Raw genomic sequence first — 18588 nt, 5'->3', positions numbered from 1 at the left:
CAACTTTCCAGTACTTATTTGTCTTACACTTACAGGAATTATTACTGAATTTGTTTTACTGTAATTCCCGCATAGGTATACAGTGAGTGCCACAAACTCATGATTCATTCCCTCAATTAACACATACAAAGGCACGAATATCTATCACCTTACTGGAATGTGTTGATAAGAAACTGGGAGTCTGAACCTAAATTTGACCTCCACAATATACTAATAAAGTAGTATGAGGATAGTCACTTCAGTGTGTACAAAATAACTGGATTTAATCTACCCATTTATATGCATTAACTCCTTTTTTAAGTGCCTTTTATACTCAACTGCACAAAATACTCGAAACCAAGGGTTGTGTGTGTGTGTAAAATCGGGTTGATTTTAATGTTTTGAACATGTTTTTTTGAAAGGTTTGATTTTTAGTGGAAATACAGACCAACTTCACAACGTGTTTTAAAACAAGACGAGGTTGTGGGTGTGTGCAAAGTCAGATACCTGTCACACATGACTGGTTTGAGTATGTAAGTTTCTGAGGAGGAGGCTAGTGGCTAAACAGTTACACAGACGTTTGAGAAATAAACACCCCTAATCCCAGTGGCATTATTTAAACGATCAACGTATTAAATTCCACGTGTTATATCTTGATTATTAACTTTTTAATTGGGTGTGGCCTTCCCAGGCCAACATGTGGGTTTGCCTATTCAGTCACTTCTCCAGCTGTTTTTGTACAAGCCCTGAACTTTAAACATCGCCTAGTAAAGGTGTCCCTGACAACACAAATGCAGTCAGATGGTACACTAACTGGTCTCTACCCTGTCAGCACCCCAGTACAAAGTCTGTGTGATGTCAGATTTTGTTGCTTCTGTGGCTCAGAGGGTACAGTGGTGAGGCCCCCTGAACCACCTGACCCAAAAAACAAAAAACAAACAAAAAACCCCAAAACAAAACCCAAACATGACAGGAGAAACCATTTACGATTTACTGTTACATTGAAAAGTGTGGTAATCCACATTTTACATGAGCCTAGGCTCCTGGTTTTGCAGACAGTGGGGAATTTTTCTGCCCCAAGAACAACAGCACTTAAACTGAGTTCAGAACTCTCTCTGGCGGCTCGCATTTCCACTCCCAAAATAGATGTATTGATTGAACCTGCAGGGGAAGATGGGAAGACGCTGGATTTGCAACACATACACCAAGTGCAGGCCAATGACACAAGGACATACTTCTCAGCAGTGTAGATCATTCCTGCTGTTGTGCAGCCTTGAGACTCCCTGGTTTTTATCTTTTTCATGGCTATCATATCTAACAGTTCACTCTTTCTTTGTCAAGTTTTAAGCCTCTGTTTTATATAAGAATCTAGAGATGTTTGGTAGCCTGAAGTTGTAAAATCATTATATAAAGGAAAATACCGAGAAATGTATTTAATAGATTTGATACAAAAGCAACAAAGAACAAATCTGAACTATTATTTACTTTGCTAAAACTTGGTTAAGCTCAGGTTCTGCGATTTCATTAAAATTGCATTTAATTTTACTGCGATTAAATTCAAATAGAGTATTTTGAAATGAATAAATGTTATTATTTCAACTACAATGAAAAATAACACTAACACACCTCACATTATCTCACGTTTACCACATAGCCTGTCTGCCCAACCAATATATTACACTGCCCTCTGGTGGGCAAAGGAGAAAAGTGAACTCAGTGTAAAACTGTGTATTTGTGTATTGTATCTTTATTTTGAACATGTATAAGTGTATAGTATAAGAACAACAACCGAGAATAAAGAGACACGAACAAACAAATCAAAACAACAGGAAAACAAAACAATAATAAAAATCATAATTAACTTACATGTTGAAAAAAAGAGTAGGAAGAAGCATAAGCTATATACATAATCCCACCTCTTACACTATTTGGTAACTAACAGTCAACACTTTTTCTTCCTGTTTATGCCCTATCACTTCAGAAATTTGTTACATGTATTTGCTTTAATAACCCTAGTACTGTAACACGTCAAAAGACATACAAATTTACAGATATATAAACATAAACAAACTTGTGCACCCAAACACATATACACATCCCTGGTGTGAAAATAGTGTGTGACAAGACCCGGTCAAAGCCCTACCTCCTCCCTGTACATATTTTTGTACCTCTTTTTAAACCAAGTCATGCAGAGATATTGCTGCAGTTCTTCACTTAATCTGTTCAACAGCTTCTCTCCATACACAGAGATGCAAAAACTTTGTAGTGTACGGATACAGGGATATTCAATAAAGTCAATAAAGGAAACTGTGGTGTCTTGCAGGCTCAGATGGAATCTCTTTATCATATCATGTGAGTTCAGATCACATGCTTTTTCACACATCATCTCCCTTTCCATTACTTCCTTCTCTCAAACGTGCATCACTTTTGACCTACAGAGTCCAGAGGTTACAGACAAAACCTGCTAATGTACGTAAATTCATACTAATAAAACAAAATCCTAACAAAATGGCAGAGAGCCAAATGGAATTTACTTTTTATCCTCCAGTTAAGCGGAAAACCAGTTTTTTAGTTCCTTCTGTTTTCACTAGTTCATTTTCACTAGTTTCCCCAGATGATTACTGATGAAAACATCGCCTCCAACAGACACAAAAAAGGAAAAGAATATGTGTTCATGTCCAAAAACCCAAGAAGCAGTATTAGTTGCACAATCAGGTCCACACTGGCAAGTGGAGAAAAGAAATGTGAGAATTCCAGACATACAAAGTCTTACGTTCCTAAATGTAATTATGAAAGTGCGAGTGTACCACTTGGGTTCCCTTCTGAAACATTTTAGTGACATTTGTCTGGTACTGTATGTGAACTTACATCTGTGGCAAGGAAACAATACTGAAAAATCTACTTCACTTCAGTCTACTTGCATAAAATGATAATACAAGAAGTTAAAGACACAAAATATCTGCCTTACAGGAAAAATAAAAGACCACTTTGCATTATTTAACTTCATCATAAACTGTTGAAGGTTATGGTACCAATTCTAGTCTTTCCAGTTTTTAAGTATTTATTTTGGCCAAAGGGCAAACTTCCAAGCCCAGGAAATGTTCTGAAAAACTGTGAAAATCAGTGATCTTTAGGAGTGCTGGTAGGTGGATTTTGTTATGTGCGTCCAGAGAGTACTATTAAAATTGCTATCTAAATCGTTACGAGAAAAAAAATCCATTAATTAATTATATAACATTGAATACAATTCATTTGTAAACAATAGTACAAAAATGCTATAATCTTACAGTTGCAGGAGTAAATTTCTGCATTAAATATCAACAACATTTTAATTCAAGTTACAATTACAGACAAACACAATCTGAATGAACTGAGAACACACAATCAGTCGTTTTGTTTTACTGTCTTTATTGAACCTTGAGCAATCACTCAAAGTCCAGGCTGTACAGGATGTGAACCTGTAGGCCTCTCCAAAAGTTACTTGGGGTCAAGAGTTCCACTTAAATGACACTAAAGCATGTGTTGGGAATCAGACCTTTCCTCTAAATGACAGTGTCCTCCACATCTCTACTAGTAGACATGAACTGATCCAGTAACCAGGGAACAGAACAGCCAATTTCCAGTGTTTTCAGCCAGGACCAGTGACTGGTCATTCTCCCAAATATCTGATTACAGGCCGGTCTGTTTCATGTGCACACAACATACGCACAGAGATGCAGGCAAATACTGACTCGCACACTCATAGCCACATGCAAACATGTCATTAGTGTGAAATTTCTCACTGTTATTGAAGACACAAAGTTCCCCAAAATAAAGCATGGAGGGACCACCACGCAACAAAGCTAATGTTCATCTTCATCCAGCTGAACATATGAGATTTGAAAGAAGCTAACAAAAAGAACATGGCTAAAGCTAATAGTAACCATAAGTCAGCATCATCAGTATGAGATTTGGAACAGCAAAAATGATCAAAGCAGTTACAAGGAAGATTATGGAAACGGGTAAAAATAAAATAAAAAATGAAAATGATTAAGATCCTGTTATCTGGTGATATTATAACACAATGAACACTTGAATTGAAAAAGAAATTGCAAATAAATCCTGAAATGTACTTCAAATTTGGGGGAAATTAATAATTTATTTTAATTATTAAACTAATATTTAGCATTTTTAAAAAACAGTTGATATTTGTTTGTATGTGCTTGTATGGGCCAAATATTGCACAAGAAAATTGCAGTCAGTGAATATCTAAATGTACATTACACTTGAAAGAGTCAAAATCTCATCCCAATTGTGAAGCACAGTGGAGGGAGCATCGTGGTTCGGGGCTGCTTTGCTACTTCAGGACAGGAATGCCTTACAATAGTTGAGAAAACACTGAATTTAAAACTGCAGCTAGGAGAATGACAGTGCAGCAGTTAGTATCTGGCCTTCACCCAATTCAATAACAGTCCACTCATTTGACTGCTTTGGGGAATGATCGTCAACACTAACGCTGGACAGGACTGCAACTGAAATGGTGTCATGACCTCAAAATGAATACTCAATCAAGACATCCCAGATATATAATGATCCACACTTTCTCATAAACACACTGTAGTGCAGCCTTTTAATAAAAAGCCTAACCTCACTCCAACAGGTGCAGGGGAAAAAAGCTGTTTTTCCCAGCAGCTCCAGACTAAAAGTGTTTAAATCTTATTTCAAGGGACAGAATAGCAAACAATTTACAGGGAGTGCAGAATTATTAGGCAAATGAGTATTTTGTCCACATCATCCTCTTCATGCATGTTGTCTTACTCCAAGCTGTATAGGCTCGAAAGCCTACTACCAATTAAGCATATTAGGTGATATGCATCTCTGTAATGAGAAGGGGTGTGGTCTAATGACATCAACACCCTATATCAGGTGTGCATAATTATTAGGCAGCGTCCTTTCCTTTGGCAAAATGGGTCAAAAGAAGGACTTGACAGGCTCAGAAAAGTCAGAAATAGTGAGATATCTTGCAGAGGGATGCAGCAGTCTCAAAATTGCAAAGCTTCTGATCGAACAATCAAGCGTTTCATTCAAAATAGTCAACAGGGTCGCAAGAAGCGTGTGGAAAAACCAAGGCGCAAAATAACTGCCCATGAACTGAGAAAAGTCAAGCGTGCAGCTGCCAAGATGCCACTTGCCACCAGTTTGGCCATATTTCAGAGCTGCACCATCACTGGAGTGCCCAAAAGCACAAGGTGTGCAATACTCAGAGACATGGCCAAGGTAAGAAAGGCTGAAAGACGACCACCACTGAACAAGACACACAAGCTGAAACGTCAAGACTGGGCCAAGAAATATCTCAAGACTGGTTTTTCTAAGGTTTTATGGACTGATGAAATGAGAGTGAGTCTTGATGGGCCAGATGGATGGGCCCGTGGCTGGATTGGTAAAGGGCAGAGAGCGCCAGTCCGACTCAGACGCCAGCAAGGTGGAGGTGGAGTACTGGTTTGGGCTGGTATCATCAAAGATGAGCTTGTGGGGCCTTTTCGGGTTGAGGATGGAGTCAAGCTCAACTCCCAGTCCTACTGCCAGTTTCTGGAAGACACCTTCTTCAAGCAGTGGTACAGGAAGAAGTCTGCATCCTTCAAGAAAAACATGATTTTCATGCAGGACAATGCTCCATCACACGCGTCCAAGTACTCCACAGCGTGGCTGGCAAGAAAGGGTATAAAAGAAGAAAAACTAATGACATGGCCACCTTGTTCACCTGATCTGAACCCCATTGAGAACCTGTGGTCCATCATCAAATGTGAGATTTACAAGGAGGGAAAACAGTACACCTCTCTGAACAGTGTCAGTGGCTGTGGTTGCTGCTGCACGCAATGTTGATGGTGAACAGATCAAAACACTGACAGAATCCATGGATGGCAGGCTTTTGAGTGTCCTTGCAAAGAAAGGTGGCTATATTGGTCACTGATTTGTTTTTGTTTTGTTTTTGAATGTCAGAAATGTATATTTGTGAATGTGGAGATGTTATATTGGTTTCACTGGTAAAAATAAATAATTGAAATGGGTATATATTGTTTTTTGTTAAGTTGCCTAATAATTATGCACAGTAATAGTCACCTGCACACACAGATATATAGCTAAAACTAAAAACAAACTAAAAACTACTTCCAAAAACATTCAGCTTTGATATTAATGAGTTTTTTGGGTTCATTGAGAACATGGTTGTTGTTCAATAATAAAATTATTCCTCAAAAATACAACTTGCCTAATAATTCTGCACTCCCTGTACACTTGTAAAAGTTTTGAATGAACTTATTAACTCAAGGGATACTATTATATTCAGGGCTGCACATAAGTGTTCTGGAGGAGTACAGACATTTGTTCAAAACTCTTAAAGATGTCGAAGAAGCAAGAAGCAAGCTTCGTAAGCAATTACGCGCAAAAGAAGTGCGTATTCTCAGAATTTCCGGGAACATCTTATGTACGCAAACGCGTGTTCCAACTTCTTATCCCGTGCGCGTCTTTTATTTTGACAGCGAATGCTTATGTGCTTATGTGCAGCCCTGGTTATGTATTGTATGTGTATGTATCGTTTCAAACTGTGAAGGACTTTGTAACTGTGTGATCTGAAAACTGTTTTTATTTTGAGAAATTTTGCTTAATTTTATCCAATTCTGTACTTTACATGTTTACAACAAAAGCATCTCCATACAAGTGTGTTAATAATCAGATTGTATGTGTCTGCATTTGTGAGTCTGACAAAAATTCAAACAACATGGACAGGTTTTTATATAGCGCTTTTCTACTCTGTCTGAGCACTTAAAGTACTTTATATATCTAATTCAACCAATCACACCCATTCACACAAGCACTTATTCTAAGCGCTCTATCTAAAATTCATACACATTCACACTTCGATGGGTGCATCGGAGAGCAATATGGGGTTAGTATCTTGCCCAAGGATATTTTGCATGCAGACTGGAGCAGCCAAACCACCAATCTTCTGGTTAGTAGCTGACCTGCTCTGCCACCTGAGCTACAGCCACCCCAACATAACATAATAAGAACAGAAAACATAACCAAAAAAAAAAGAAGAAAGAAAAAAAACCTGTCTTGGGGCAATGAGTAAGATCAGCAAAAACAGAAGTTGACTCAAGTTTTTTGCTATCTCAGTTCCTTTTTTCAGCAGACAGCTCAGCCCATGTCATGAGAGAGTTTGGAAGGATTGAAGCTTGCACTGCATCAGTCTCATCCCTGGAGTTTTACAGGACTGTAGTCATTTAGGCCGGGGTGGGGTTAAGGAGGTTGTCTGTGAGGGTTCTCAGTCATCCAGGTCATCGTAGTCAAAGGAGCTTGCAAAGAAAAGCGTCTGGACTTCTTTAAGTTGCTTGAAGACGTTTCACCTCTCATCCGAGAAGCTTCTTCAGTTCTAAGGTCAAATGGCGGAGAGTCCCAGATTTAAACCCAGTGGGAATATCCCCCCAAAGAGGGACAAAAGGACCCCCTGATGATCTTCTAATCGCCTGAGCCAAGGTGTGAAAACGGGTGTGGGTCCCAATCAGCCAGGGTTTCGGGTGAGCTCATTGTGAAACCTGGCCCCACTTTATCATGCGATTTCCTGAGGTCAGATGGCCCAGGATGTGAGTGGCCGTTAAGGCGTCTGGGGAGGGATCTCAAAACTGGATTATAGATGGCAGAGAGTTGGTGTCTTAAACCACCGCCTCTGTTCAAAGATGGTCGCTCACAGTGGACATACCGGTAGATGGCTTCTTTCACTCCTCTTTCAAACCATCTGTCCTCTCTGTCCAAAATGTGAACATTGGCATCCTCGAAAGAGTGACCTTTATCCTTTAGATGCAGATGGACTGCTCACAATGAGCTCACCCCACCATTTGACCTTAGAACTGAAGAAGCTTCTTGGATGAGAGGTGAAACGTCTTCAAGCAACTTAAAGAAGTCCAGACGCTTTTCTTTGCAAGCTCCTTTGACGGTTAAGGAGGTTATAATAGGACTCCTAATTCAGAGACAGGCGGAACATGATACTCACGCAATGTCTCTCTCTACACATTTCTGACATCTGATATCCACTGATGCCATAACCAAGTAACTGTACTGACTGTGCCCAGCTGCATTTTCTCCTTACATATACCCAAGGTAGACACAATAGCACAAACAGAAATTTAACACAGCTTTTTATGGAAACAAAGCTCTTCTGTTTTGAAGTTTTATCAACTGCTCTATTCAGTAAATAAAGCAGTATTTGTATTGGGTTTGTTTTAATATTATTGTTGAATAAACATATTTGGTCATTTTAAAAGTTGTTATTTTCTTTATTTTGGATGATTTCACTGGATGGGATAATGCTAATATGTTTAAGTGTCATCATCTTATGTCTTCACTCTCTCTGGACATAATTTTAAACATGTATTTTGCTTTCTAGGGGCCTCATTTGGCTTCATGTTGCTCTACAACAATATTTACCGTGATAGGAAAGGCAAAAAGGCCAAAATGACTCACAGTAAATGCCTTACTTAGTTTTACACATACAAGAGGTGGAAAAACCCCTGACTATCAACCCCAAATGTAGAGAATGTCTAGGGGAAAACACATGATGTAGTTTTTCCCATCACATCTGTTCAGCAGCAGTGGTTTTCTGGTGCTGAAAGACTGTTAGCATTATTAACCAGACCACTTTCATCGTGTGTTAAAATAAAACAAACTGCACTGGTATGAGCAGTGCTTTGGAGGTGACTGGTAAAGTTTCACTTGCTTACTTCCATTTTCAGTTTGGTGCATTGCCTAAGAGATACTATGCACATTTAGTGACTTCTTAATCTAGATTTTGGTGTAAGTCACAAAATATGAGGAGCTATCTTTCCTCTTTCCTAGTGCTGGCCCCAAGCCCCCCCTCCAAAAAATAAATTTAAAAAATTAAAACAAGGAGGATTGCTTGATGAAGGGCATCCAGCATGAAACATGTACCACATCACACATAATGCTCATGAGTCAGAATTCCATACTACAGTGATTGGGACTCTGGTTAGGACCCCACATTGGTCATTTTTGCTCCGGACCATTTCTGCCAGTGTCTAGGCCTTGGATAGCCCCTGCAATATTCTCCTGAATGATGGGTGTCCCCACTCAGACAGAACCTCCACACCAGCACTGGTACAGGAGGAGAAGGAGTCAAAACTGGAAGCAAAGAAATTGCTGAGTTTCTTACTTTCTTTTTCACAATAGTTAACTTGTGTCTTAGACTCGGCTACGCTATGTGCTGGCTTACAAAAATCAAGAAATCACAAGTTGAAGGGACACTGCAACATGTAACGTCACTCATTGTCCTATGGCGTGGGTTTGCCAGGGCAAGGGTAATGACCCCACTACCGCCCCCTCTGGCACTGCTGCTTAACAGGGTGCTTTTAAAAAGGGACAGGGTGGACTTTTTTTATGTGGTTATGTGTGTCTACATACAAGTACAGTAAATACTTTGTCTATCAAAACTCTGAAATAACAGGTGAAAATATACTGAACCTGTAGATATACACTGTTTTTTTTCATGCCTGTGATGACTGTATGTAAATTTTTAACCACAGCTGTGCATGTAAAAAAGTATGATAGTATATCATACCATCCCATGCTAAAACAACTATTGCTACAACCTACTGACATAGAAAAGAAACACCCGTGTTAAGTTATCTTTAACTTCAATTTTGTAACAGATGAAAAACAAAAACAAAAGAGAAACCCTAGTTAGTAAAAACGGTCAAACTTGCAGTGATGTCAGAGCAGGAATTTATAGTATTTTTTTTAAGTTTGTCACATTTTTTTTGTTTCTATAAGACCCTTTGTGCCTTGTAGTTTGGAATAGATTTGCACCTGAAAATGACACCGATAGACCCCATTGACCACTCATCCAAATTTACTAACTGCACAAGTAAGATTCCATTATTGCTTTGGTGGTAACTGCACTGTAAAGTGTTATGATAATGTAGATAATGACCTGAGGACAAATGCCCAATTCAAAATAAAATTACCTGATAAAAATGTAAAGATTGAGCTAAACTGTGACCCAAAGGAGAGAGTCTTCTGAAACACCCTCTGTCTGACCGATGTAACCCCCACCCCCACCTCAGACACATACATCGCCCTGTGAGTGTTGCGTGTAAACAGCAGTGTAAATAGGGAGCAAGTAGAACAAATATGTGAGACTGAACAAGGCCACACAAGAGCAGGAGCAGATATAGTGGATGCCAGGGCCCAGTTGGTGCTGACTGCTGGGTTCCAAATAAAGATGAGGGCAGCACATGACACCAAAGGTGCATGCCTTCTTGAACATGAACACACACCCACAGAGAGAGAGAGAGAGAGAGCAAGTGAGCCTCTGGAATGACATTCTGAGGACGTTCATTTACCAGTTCTGTCCCACTCATTCTCTACACACAATGTAATTATTAGCTGTAGCTGTAATATACAAACCCTCCACCTAAAAAATACATAAATGTTTTTCCCAAAAAGTTAAATCATCTGGAAGTAGCATTTTCAGCGGGAGAAATGTTTTGTCACTAATCTGCAAGTGACTTCTTCAGTCTCAGCTGACTGCAGGTTTCCAGCCTTATGAACAGTACATTTGCATAATGACTGAAACTAGCACCACTGGTGAAACATTTTCTGGATCATTAATAAGAAAATTGTCTTGACCACTAATAAGGGACCATTGATCAATGGTCATGAGTACCATTCACAGAGAGTTGGGGAATGGCTGCAATCACAGCACTGTAAGATGGTGAAAGATGTAGCCTGAGGCCCCCTCCTCGCTTTCACGTAAATGGCCTCCTTGACTCCGCGCTCAAACCAGCATTCCTCCTTGTCCTGGATGTGTACATCATCATCATTGAAAGAGTGTCGACTGGCCTGTAAGTGTAAACAGACTGCGGAGTCCTGCCCTGACGAGGTAGCTCTTCTGTGTAGTGCCATCTGCTTAGGTAGAGGTTGTTTGGTTTCCTCGATTTATAAATCACGCCAATCCTCCTGGCACTTAACAGCGTAATCGAAGAAGTTCCTTATCTTGATGATAATGCATGTTGCCTGTCATTGAAAAGCTGTCCAAGTCAGCAAAATACTCTCAAATTGTACTTTGAAATGAACCGAAAGCCAGTGTAGCTGCATTAAGATATGAGTCACATTTTGGGGGATTTTGTCAGAAGCCTGGCAGTAGCATTTTGAAGAACTTGGAACTGTTCTGGGATGTTTTTCCAAGACAAATTTATAGTGCATTGCAGTAATCCAATCATGAAGAAACAAAAGCATGAATAATAATTTCCAGTTCAGCACGTGACACAACGGAGCTTAGTTTGGCAGTACTTCTCAAATGATGAACCAGAAACTTGACATGTGCATCCAAAGTAAAACCAGAATCAAAGGTTATGCCAGAGTTCCTAACAGAGGATTTTGCCAAAGAACCAAGATGTCCAAGCATCTCCTTTCTGGTGCAAACACAATTATTTCCATTTATTCTTGATTTAATTAAAGAAAAATGTCTGCCATCCACCGTTTAATAGTGTCTAGGAACTTGGGTGAAACGAGGTGTACAGCTGAATATCATCTGCATAGCAGGGATAATAGATGTCCTTAAAGGTACAAGGTACAAAAATGTCCAGAGAGCACAAACAGGCTTTCATCGTACCAATAAGCTTCGCCAGCTCACGTAAAGTTACTGGTGCAAAGCTGTCTATTGTAAGATAACAGGCCGAGCTGGTGTGGGAACAACAACAACAACACAGATGCTGAAGAAGAGATATTATTTCTTACATTTCTGACCTTATTAACAAAAAAAGGAAAGAAAACGCTGACAGTCCTCATTTCAGGACATAGTAGGTGGAGCAGGAGTAATGATGCCACTAACAATGTTGAATAACAACTGCTATTTAACACCAGGTTAGAAAAATATGCAACCCTTGCTTACTTCACTGAGTTATTAAAGGAACTAAAAGATCCTTTAGGTGTAATAAGTGCCTTTTTAAATGGGTTTTCCTCCACAGATGTTCCATTTTTCTGCAGGAACGTTTTATCATGCAGAAAAATGGCATATATCATAATTTATCTATGGTGATGACTGTAAAACTGGCACCCATCTCTATTTAAAACAACAGATATAGTCTAATATAGAAAGGTAATGTTAATTAAAATGATCTGTTAAGATATCTACATCATTTTAAGGGGAGAAAAACAAATTAAAATCCTCAGAAAGCATGCCTGCAGAGGAGGCAGACCTCATGGAATGGGGGGCTGAAAACTGTGTCACAGTTACAGATCAATGAAAAATAACAGTGGTGGTTAGAAATAAAAATGTCCTCAGAACAAACAGAATCAACATTCAGATCCAAAGTAAAACCGAGGTCCAAAGTGTGCCCTTTGGCGTGAGTAGGGCCAGACACATGCTGGATAAATTAAAAATGTCTATGACACTCATAAAGCTCCTAGCAAAGAGCTCAGAGTCATCATCAATGTGCACGTTAAAATCCCCAAATACGACCAGTCTAGACAGTTTCAGGGTGTATGATAAACAGTTACTAAATTCCTTTAAGAATGTGCTGTTTGGACCAGGTGGACGGTACACTACAGCACAATAAAAAGGATCCTTTCCCCCGCAGCTCAAGCGATAAAAACTATCCAATTTTAAACAAACAACATGAAAACCGATTTGAAAACACAACAGCAAGACCTCCTCTACAACCCAGCATCCGAGGCTGGCTGATAAAAGAGTACCCCCTCGGACAAAGTTCAATAAGGGATGTGTGGTATGCGGACTGCTGCCAAGTCTCAGTCAGGAATAAAAAAAAATCCAGATTTCTGGCTTGTATAAAGTCATGCTTAGTGAGGTGGAGAACAGAGCAGCCACAGACGCAGCCCATTTCAGGGGATGGAGAAACTGTGGGTTTGATCCATGAAAGTCACGTAGTCCACTCACCGATGGGATAAAAGGCAACGTGAGCGAAGAGTCTGGATAAACACTGTGGAGATAGCTGCGTCGCAGAGATCCAAACAGCATGTAAAATGAGTAAGACTGAAACTGTCAAAAATGAAATAAATAACTGAGTAGTAAATATTTTCACATTCTTTTAAATACACCACAAAAGATTTAAAAACAAATGCAAAGTGTGTCTAGAGTGGTATTTAATTTCTATCTCACATCTAGATATTTTTTATTTTTTAAACGTCATTCGTTTTAAATTTAATAATTTGTTTCCCTTTAAATGCTTTCACTGTTTATTTTTCCCCAACTTTGATATTGTGTCATGTAACTTGGCTCAAAGTAAAGTGCAGAGTGGGTAAATGTTACAAAGGTGAATAAATATAAAAGCAAATCACAACAGGAATATTATTAATGTTATATAAATAATGTTATTTTTTCAATTTAACATTTGGTGCACTTAATGAGACATTAACTTACTTACTTACTTATATCTGATATTATAGGGGTAGCTTCTGAGATTGGACCTTAAAAAAATCATAACCAGCTAACAAATTCATGCAGATTACTTTTGCTGATTCTCCATAAAGAATCTCAGGCAGCAGAAACAATCACAGAGATGAGAGCTTAACAGTCTCTCAGCCTGATGTGAATCTGACACCTTCTGAAGACTCTAGAACCTCATTTATATTTCAATGCCTGGTTAATCTCTCATAAATCCAAACACAATCTTAATCATCCTCAGCATCTGAGGCAAGCCGTGAGGTCACACCCACAAACTGCTTAATGTCATTAGCAGTCACTATGGCCTTTTCCCACTCTCGCACGGCCTAAAATCTGAACAACGACCAAGTCACAAGTGCATTTTTAGACTAAAGTGTTTTAAGAGGAGCCCAAGGCAGTGTAACACATAGACACTATCATTCACACAACAAAACGGTTTTTTGCCATCATTTATATTTCTTCATAACCGCTGCTTCCTCTTTACAAGAGACTTTACTTAACATTGTTTTGCAACCTTGAGTCGTGGAAAACACAGTGCTCCAGTTCCACTAAACTGTCAAATGTGTTCAAATTGTGTTTGACCTTTGGAAAAGTACATTCCACCATCAAATAAAGCCTCCTTTATTAACAAATTAAAAGTCACAACTTGTAATATGCAGTCAGCTTTATTCAGAGCCTGCATCTGGTCTCTGTTTTACTGTGTGGTATGTAACTAAAAGAGGAACCTTCCCATTGAGCATGCTGATACATACAAGTTTATCTGTGCAGTGCCTCTTTAGTGGAAAATGGCTAACCATTGATCATGTAAACATAATTAAATCTATTATCTGCTACCGCTAACTTTATCATAGGGAATTCAATTAAACAGAGGCCCCTATAGATCTGTAAACAGATTATACCAAAACAAACAACTTTCCACTGATTGCAGTAAACCGAGTGTCACAGATGAATGAAGTGCGGAAATTGAAATTGAACTGAAGTCAGTACCTAATAAGATGCTTCAGTGATAAATAACTCCTAAAGTAGAGTCTTCATTATACAGAGGGTCGTTAATATCTATAATCCATCTCAGCAAGTTTCTGGCGTAGGTTTGTCCACTTTTTCTCTTTTTAAAACCATCACTGGGCCCATTGTGCAAGCACTCTTCACATGGCTGCAACCCCGTAAGTATTTGTGATAGAGACAAAACAAGCACAAAGAATTTACAGGGCCTAGATTTTTCCATGTGCGCTTCACATTAGCATAACTCCTCAACTATATTTGGCTGGAGAGAATTTCGCAGCCAAAATTACAAAATAAATCTGTTCGGTCAGTGTGGATCTTTTTCAACGAAGGGTTAAAGGCATTCAAATCAATTAAAATGCAAGTACAAGACTTTTTCATTACTATTCCCGTCACAATTTCCAGCCAGTGATATTAATGAAGTAGGTATTTTTACAACCCCCACCGCAAAAAAAGAAAAAACAAACAAAAAACATCCTCAGATTTTATAGCAGCATATTCATTGGAGCGGCATGTAACTTATGACATCATTTGACAGCCACATTCTTTGCCCGCCCAGTTGCATGTGCCCACAGAGGCGGCAAATGCTCTTTGGTTGTTCTCCGGAGTCATGTTACAAATTTTTGGGAGATTAAAATTTTTGCCGTTGAAAACTTGCAAAGTGCAACAAGCCCCAATAATGCACCCTCGCATGATATCTCACATGCACAAACACACCCATCATCTTCTACTTAGCAAAACAATCTGAATTTGAATGAAATACCATCTATGCATTAAAGCAGAATAGCCAAGTCCCAACTTGTCATCGTATTATAGAAGAGGTAATCGGGTTGAACACATTTTCATGGCTTTGCAGCTCAGTGCTGGCTGTCAGTTAAAAACACCTACTGCTCCAGTGAGGTGAGGTTTTTTTCCTACAAAACTACAACCTGTTTGATTTAAAAAATATTTCTATGCTCAAAATCAAGCTACAAATGAGTATTTTAGTGTTTCTACCAACATTGCTAAAGACTCAGCAGGTTCTGTGACTGCAGGCGTGAGAAAAAAAAACACAAAAAACATGCGCACACTCACAGCCGTGCACAAACATGTCATTAACATGTAGGCTCCTCATTGTGAGTGAAGACAAAGTTCCACCTCTAAATGGCTTATGAAAATAAATTAATATAAAGGTTTTGGAGTGGGCTAGTCAGAGTTCTGACTCAGTTTGATTGAGATTCTTTGGCATGACCTTAAAGAATCAACCTATGACATAGTTGAATTCAAACAATTCTGCAAAGACGAGTGAGCCAAAATTCCTCCACAGTGATGTGAAAGACTCATCGTCAGCTATTACGAATGCTTTTCTGCAGCTCTTGATGCCAAGAGTGGCACAACAAGTTATTAATAAGTTCATGGGTTAATTTCTTTTTTACACAGGAGCACATAGGGACGTTTTTCCCCTCGATAAATGAAATCATCATTTAAAAACTGCATTTTGTATTTACTTGCATTATCTTTGTCTAATATTAAAATTAGCTTGATGATCTGAAACATTTAAGTGTGACAGTAGGAAGAGGGAAAATACTTCTTATCAGCACTGCATGTCAGGTAAACGTACGTTTTAAGACTCCTGTTGGATCCTGGGAAGGAGATCCCTTTGAGGCTATGTCGGGAAGGACCAAATCAAACACGGTGGTCAACCCTTGGTAATAAGGGAGCAGACAAAAGAAGCCTTAAAGTGAGGTGTACGCCAACTCAGATTCAATTATTAGTTATACCTCCCTAGCAGAGCACTTTATTTTGAGTTGTTTAAGCAAAAGCAGTCTAAGGAGCTTGGAAAGAAAAGCGTCTGGACTTCTTTAGGTTGCTTGAAGACGTTTCACCTCTCATCTGAGAAGCTTCTTTCACCGGATGAGAGGTAAAACGTAAGGAAAAGCAGCTCCTCTAACTTCCTACAGTTTGGAGGAAATTGTAAAATTGTAATTAATAACTGTAATTAATAATTTATAAATTGATTTTATTACAAAAATAGTATAGTGCATTGAAGAAGCACTGGTTTTTGCTGGTATACATTGTCAGTTATAGGTCTTAGAAATAAATCTGGAATCAGCAAAAACTGATACTAATGAAAACTGCTTGTTTAGTTTCAAAATGTATGCATCTTTTTCTACAAGATTAGATTTTCTTTTCAAAACATATGAACGCTACTTTTCACTGCTTTTTGCTGCACAGCAGGTTGCTCTGTGTGTTTGATTTGGCAGTTTTATGTCAGATGGTCCTTCTGACACTACCCTAAAGCGAATTTGTGTCTCCGGTTGGAATCAAGGCAAGCAACTTTTTGCCTGTAAAATCTGTTTTGTTTTATAGGTTATTTTTTTCACACAAGTTGAACCCATCTTTCCACATATCCTACGGTTACTATACAATGAATCACATGAGTACTTGTCAATCACTGCTCTAAATCAACAGAGGCTTTAACAGGACCAGAAACTTGTCACCTGTCCAGCATCTTATACTGGCTCTGAGCCTGTGGGATACTTTTGTTGGACCTAACAAAACTTAAACTTATTTCGTCAATAGTAAAAGTCTCCTCTGTCACCATGATTCATCATGAGTACACACCCAGTAACCACCACTAGCACTGTGAGATTTATCTTATTTTTTCATCCATATTTAATTAATAAGACTAAAATTTACCTTTCCTTCCTGGTGTCTAAACATTGTTTACCCCAAAACACTTTGGTCCTTCAAATGAACAGGTACAAAAAAGAAACCAAACACATCAGACATGACAATAAAGCTATTGCCACATATGAAATAGCCATAAGCAGGATGACCCTTATGGACACAAATAAACTCAGAGAACATTAAGTGCCAGGCAATTCTTCTAGCACCTTCTAAGCACCCACCTGTTGCTATAGATGCACCTTGTTTGCATGAACAAAGCTTGAGAATAAAGCCTGCAGCCAAATTGTGGTTCAGCTCAGAGACACATACTGTGAACCAAGAACATTTGGGAAATCGCTGGCACTATGTGAAATTAAAACTATATTTGGACCATTGTCCATGGACCATTTATTTTCTGCCCTTTATTTTAAAAACAAATGGCGCCAAAACCTTGTATATTATTATTATTATTATTATTATTATTATTATTTTATTATTATTTTACTTTACATTTATTAACAAAAACTAAATTCCAGATAAAAGACTGAGAGGAAATTCGCATGGACCTAAACAAATACAGTCTGCTTCATGTGCGCTTCAATTAGGTGAGCAGAGATGTCGTTTTAATCTTCCAAACTGTCTGACGGAACTTTTAATGCCAGTAAAATCTCTATATGAGGCACCAGGATACAAACCAATAACGTTTTGATTGTTGTGGTTAATATGAACAGGTCTGCTTCGGTTTTATTAGATCACTGCCCGGGAGAAACACGACAGCTAATCCTCTAAAAGGTGGATAGGTGAGATAAGAAGTGGGACACGGAGTCTGCGCCTGTCTGTAGCACACCTACCGTACTTGTTAGGCTCCCTGTTGTACTCCAGGATAGGCACCGCAGCGCCGGGGTCCAGGGGTTCGAACACGGAGTCTTCAAGTGGCTCTTTTTCCTGCCCCGTGTCGGCGCTGCTGCTGCTGCCGCCGCCGGTGTCGAGTCCCGGGTCAGCGGCAACCGCGTCCAAGTGAGCCCCCTGTACGGGGACCGTCCCTCCACCGCCAACAGGGACTACCACAAATCTGTCCCCCATGTCCTTTTTATTCACCTGTGGAACTTTTCAGTGGAGGACAGCACAACGGTTAGTTTGTGCTCCTCACTCTGCGCGTGTAAGCACACAGTACAGCCAGCACTTCCCGCTCACGCCTTCGACCAGAGGATTGATTACAGTATGGCTGTGCCCGCCCTCTCTGCTCGCTCATTGGTTTAGAATGCCAAGGAGCGCTGTCAATCGTTCCCAGAAGCAAATCAGAGTTGTCGAAATCTGTTAATTGTGAACAGGGTTAGTTACTAATATTTCTATCAAATTAACGATATTCTCCTCAAAAATTCGAAGTTCTGTAGTTATTACATTATGATTTAGTTGCTCAAAGCCCCCAAATAAAATCAAAATGACAATAGTGAATACATTTTCAATCTTCAAAAGTTCTTATATTTAATTTTAAATATATT

General features: G+C 39.1%; 1 protein-coding gene across 4 annotated transcripts in view; it reads right to left on the bottom strand.

The window, feature by feature from the left end:
- Positions 1 to 18270, bottom strand: part of slc12a7b (solute carrier family 12 member 7b) — a 76468-nt gene extending 58198 nt beyond the window's left edge. For 2 of the 4 annotated variants that reach the window (XM_080305887.1, XM_080305889.1), the window contains exon 1: positions 17938 to 18270. In XM_080305887.1, coding sequence (XP_080162013.1) covers positions 17938 to 18169 — 232 coding nt within the window. In that variant the 5' untranslated portion in view covers positions 18170 to 18270. The remainder of the gene's footprint in view (positions 1 to 17937) is intronic. The other 2 variants (XM_080305886.1, XM_080305888.1) reach the window with 1 other exon arrangement.
- Between the last annotated feature and the right edge of the window lie 318 nt (positions 18271 to 18588).

This window comes from Astatotilapia calliptera, chromosome 9, assembly GCF_964374335.1.
Source record: "Astatotilapia calliptera chromosome 9, fAstCal68.1, whole genome shotgun sequence".
Lineage (NCBI taxonomy): Eukaryota > Metazoa > Chordata > Actinopteri > Cichliformes > Cichlidae > Astatotilapia > Astatotilapia calliptera.
The sequence above is the reverse complement of the archived record's forward strand: the minus strand, read 5'-3'. Positions and strand labels throughout refer to the sequence as shown.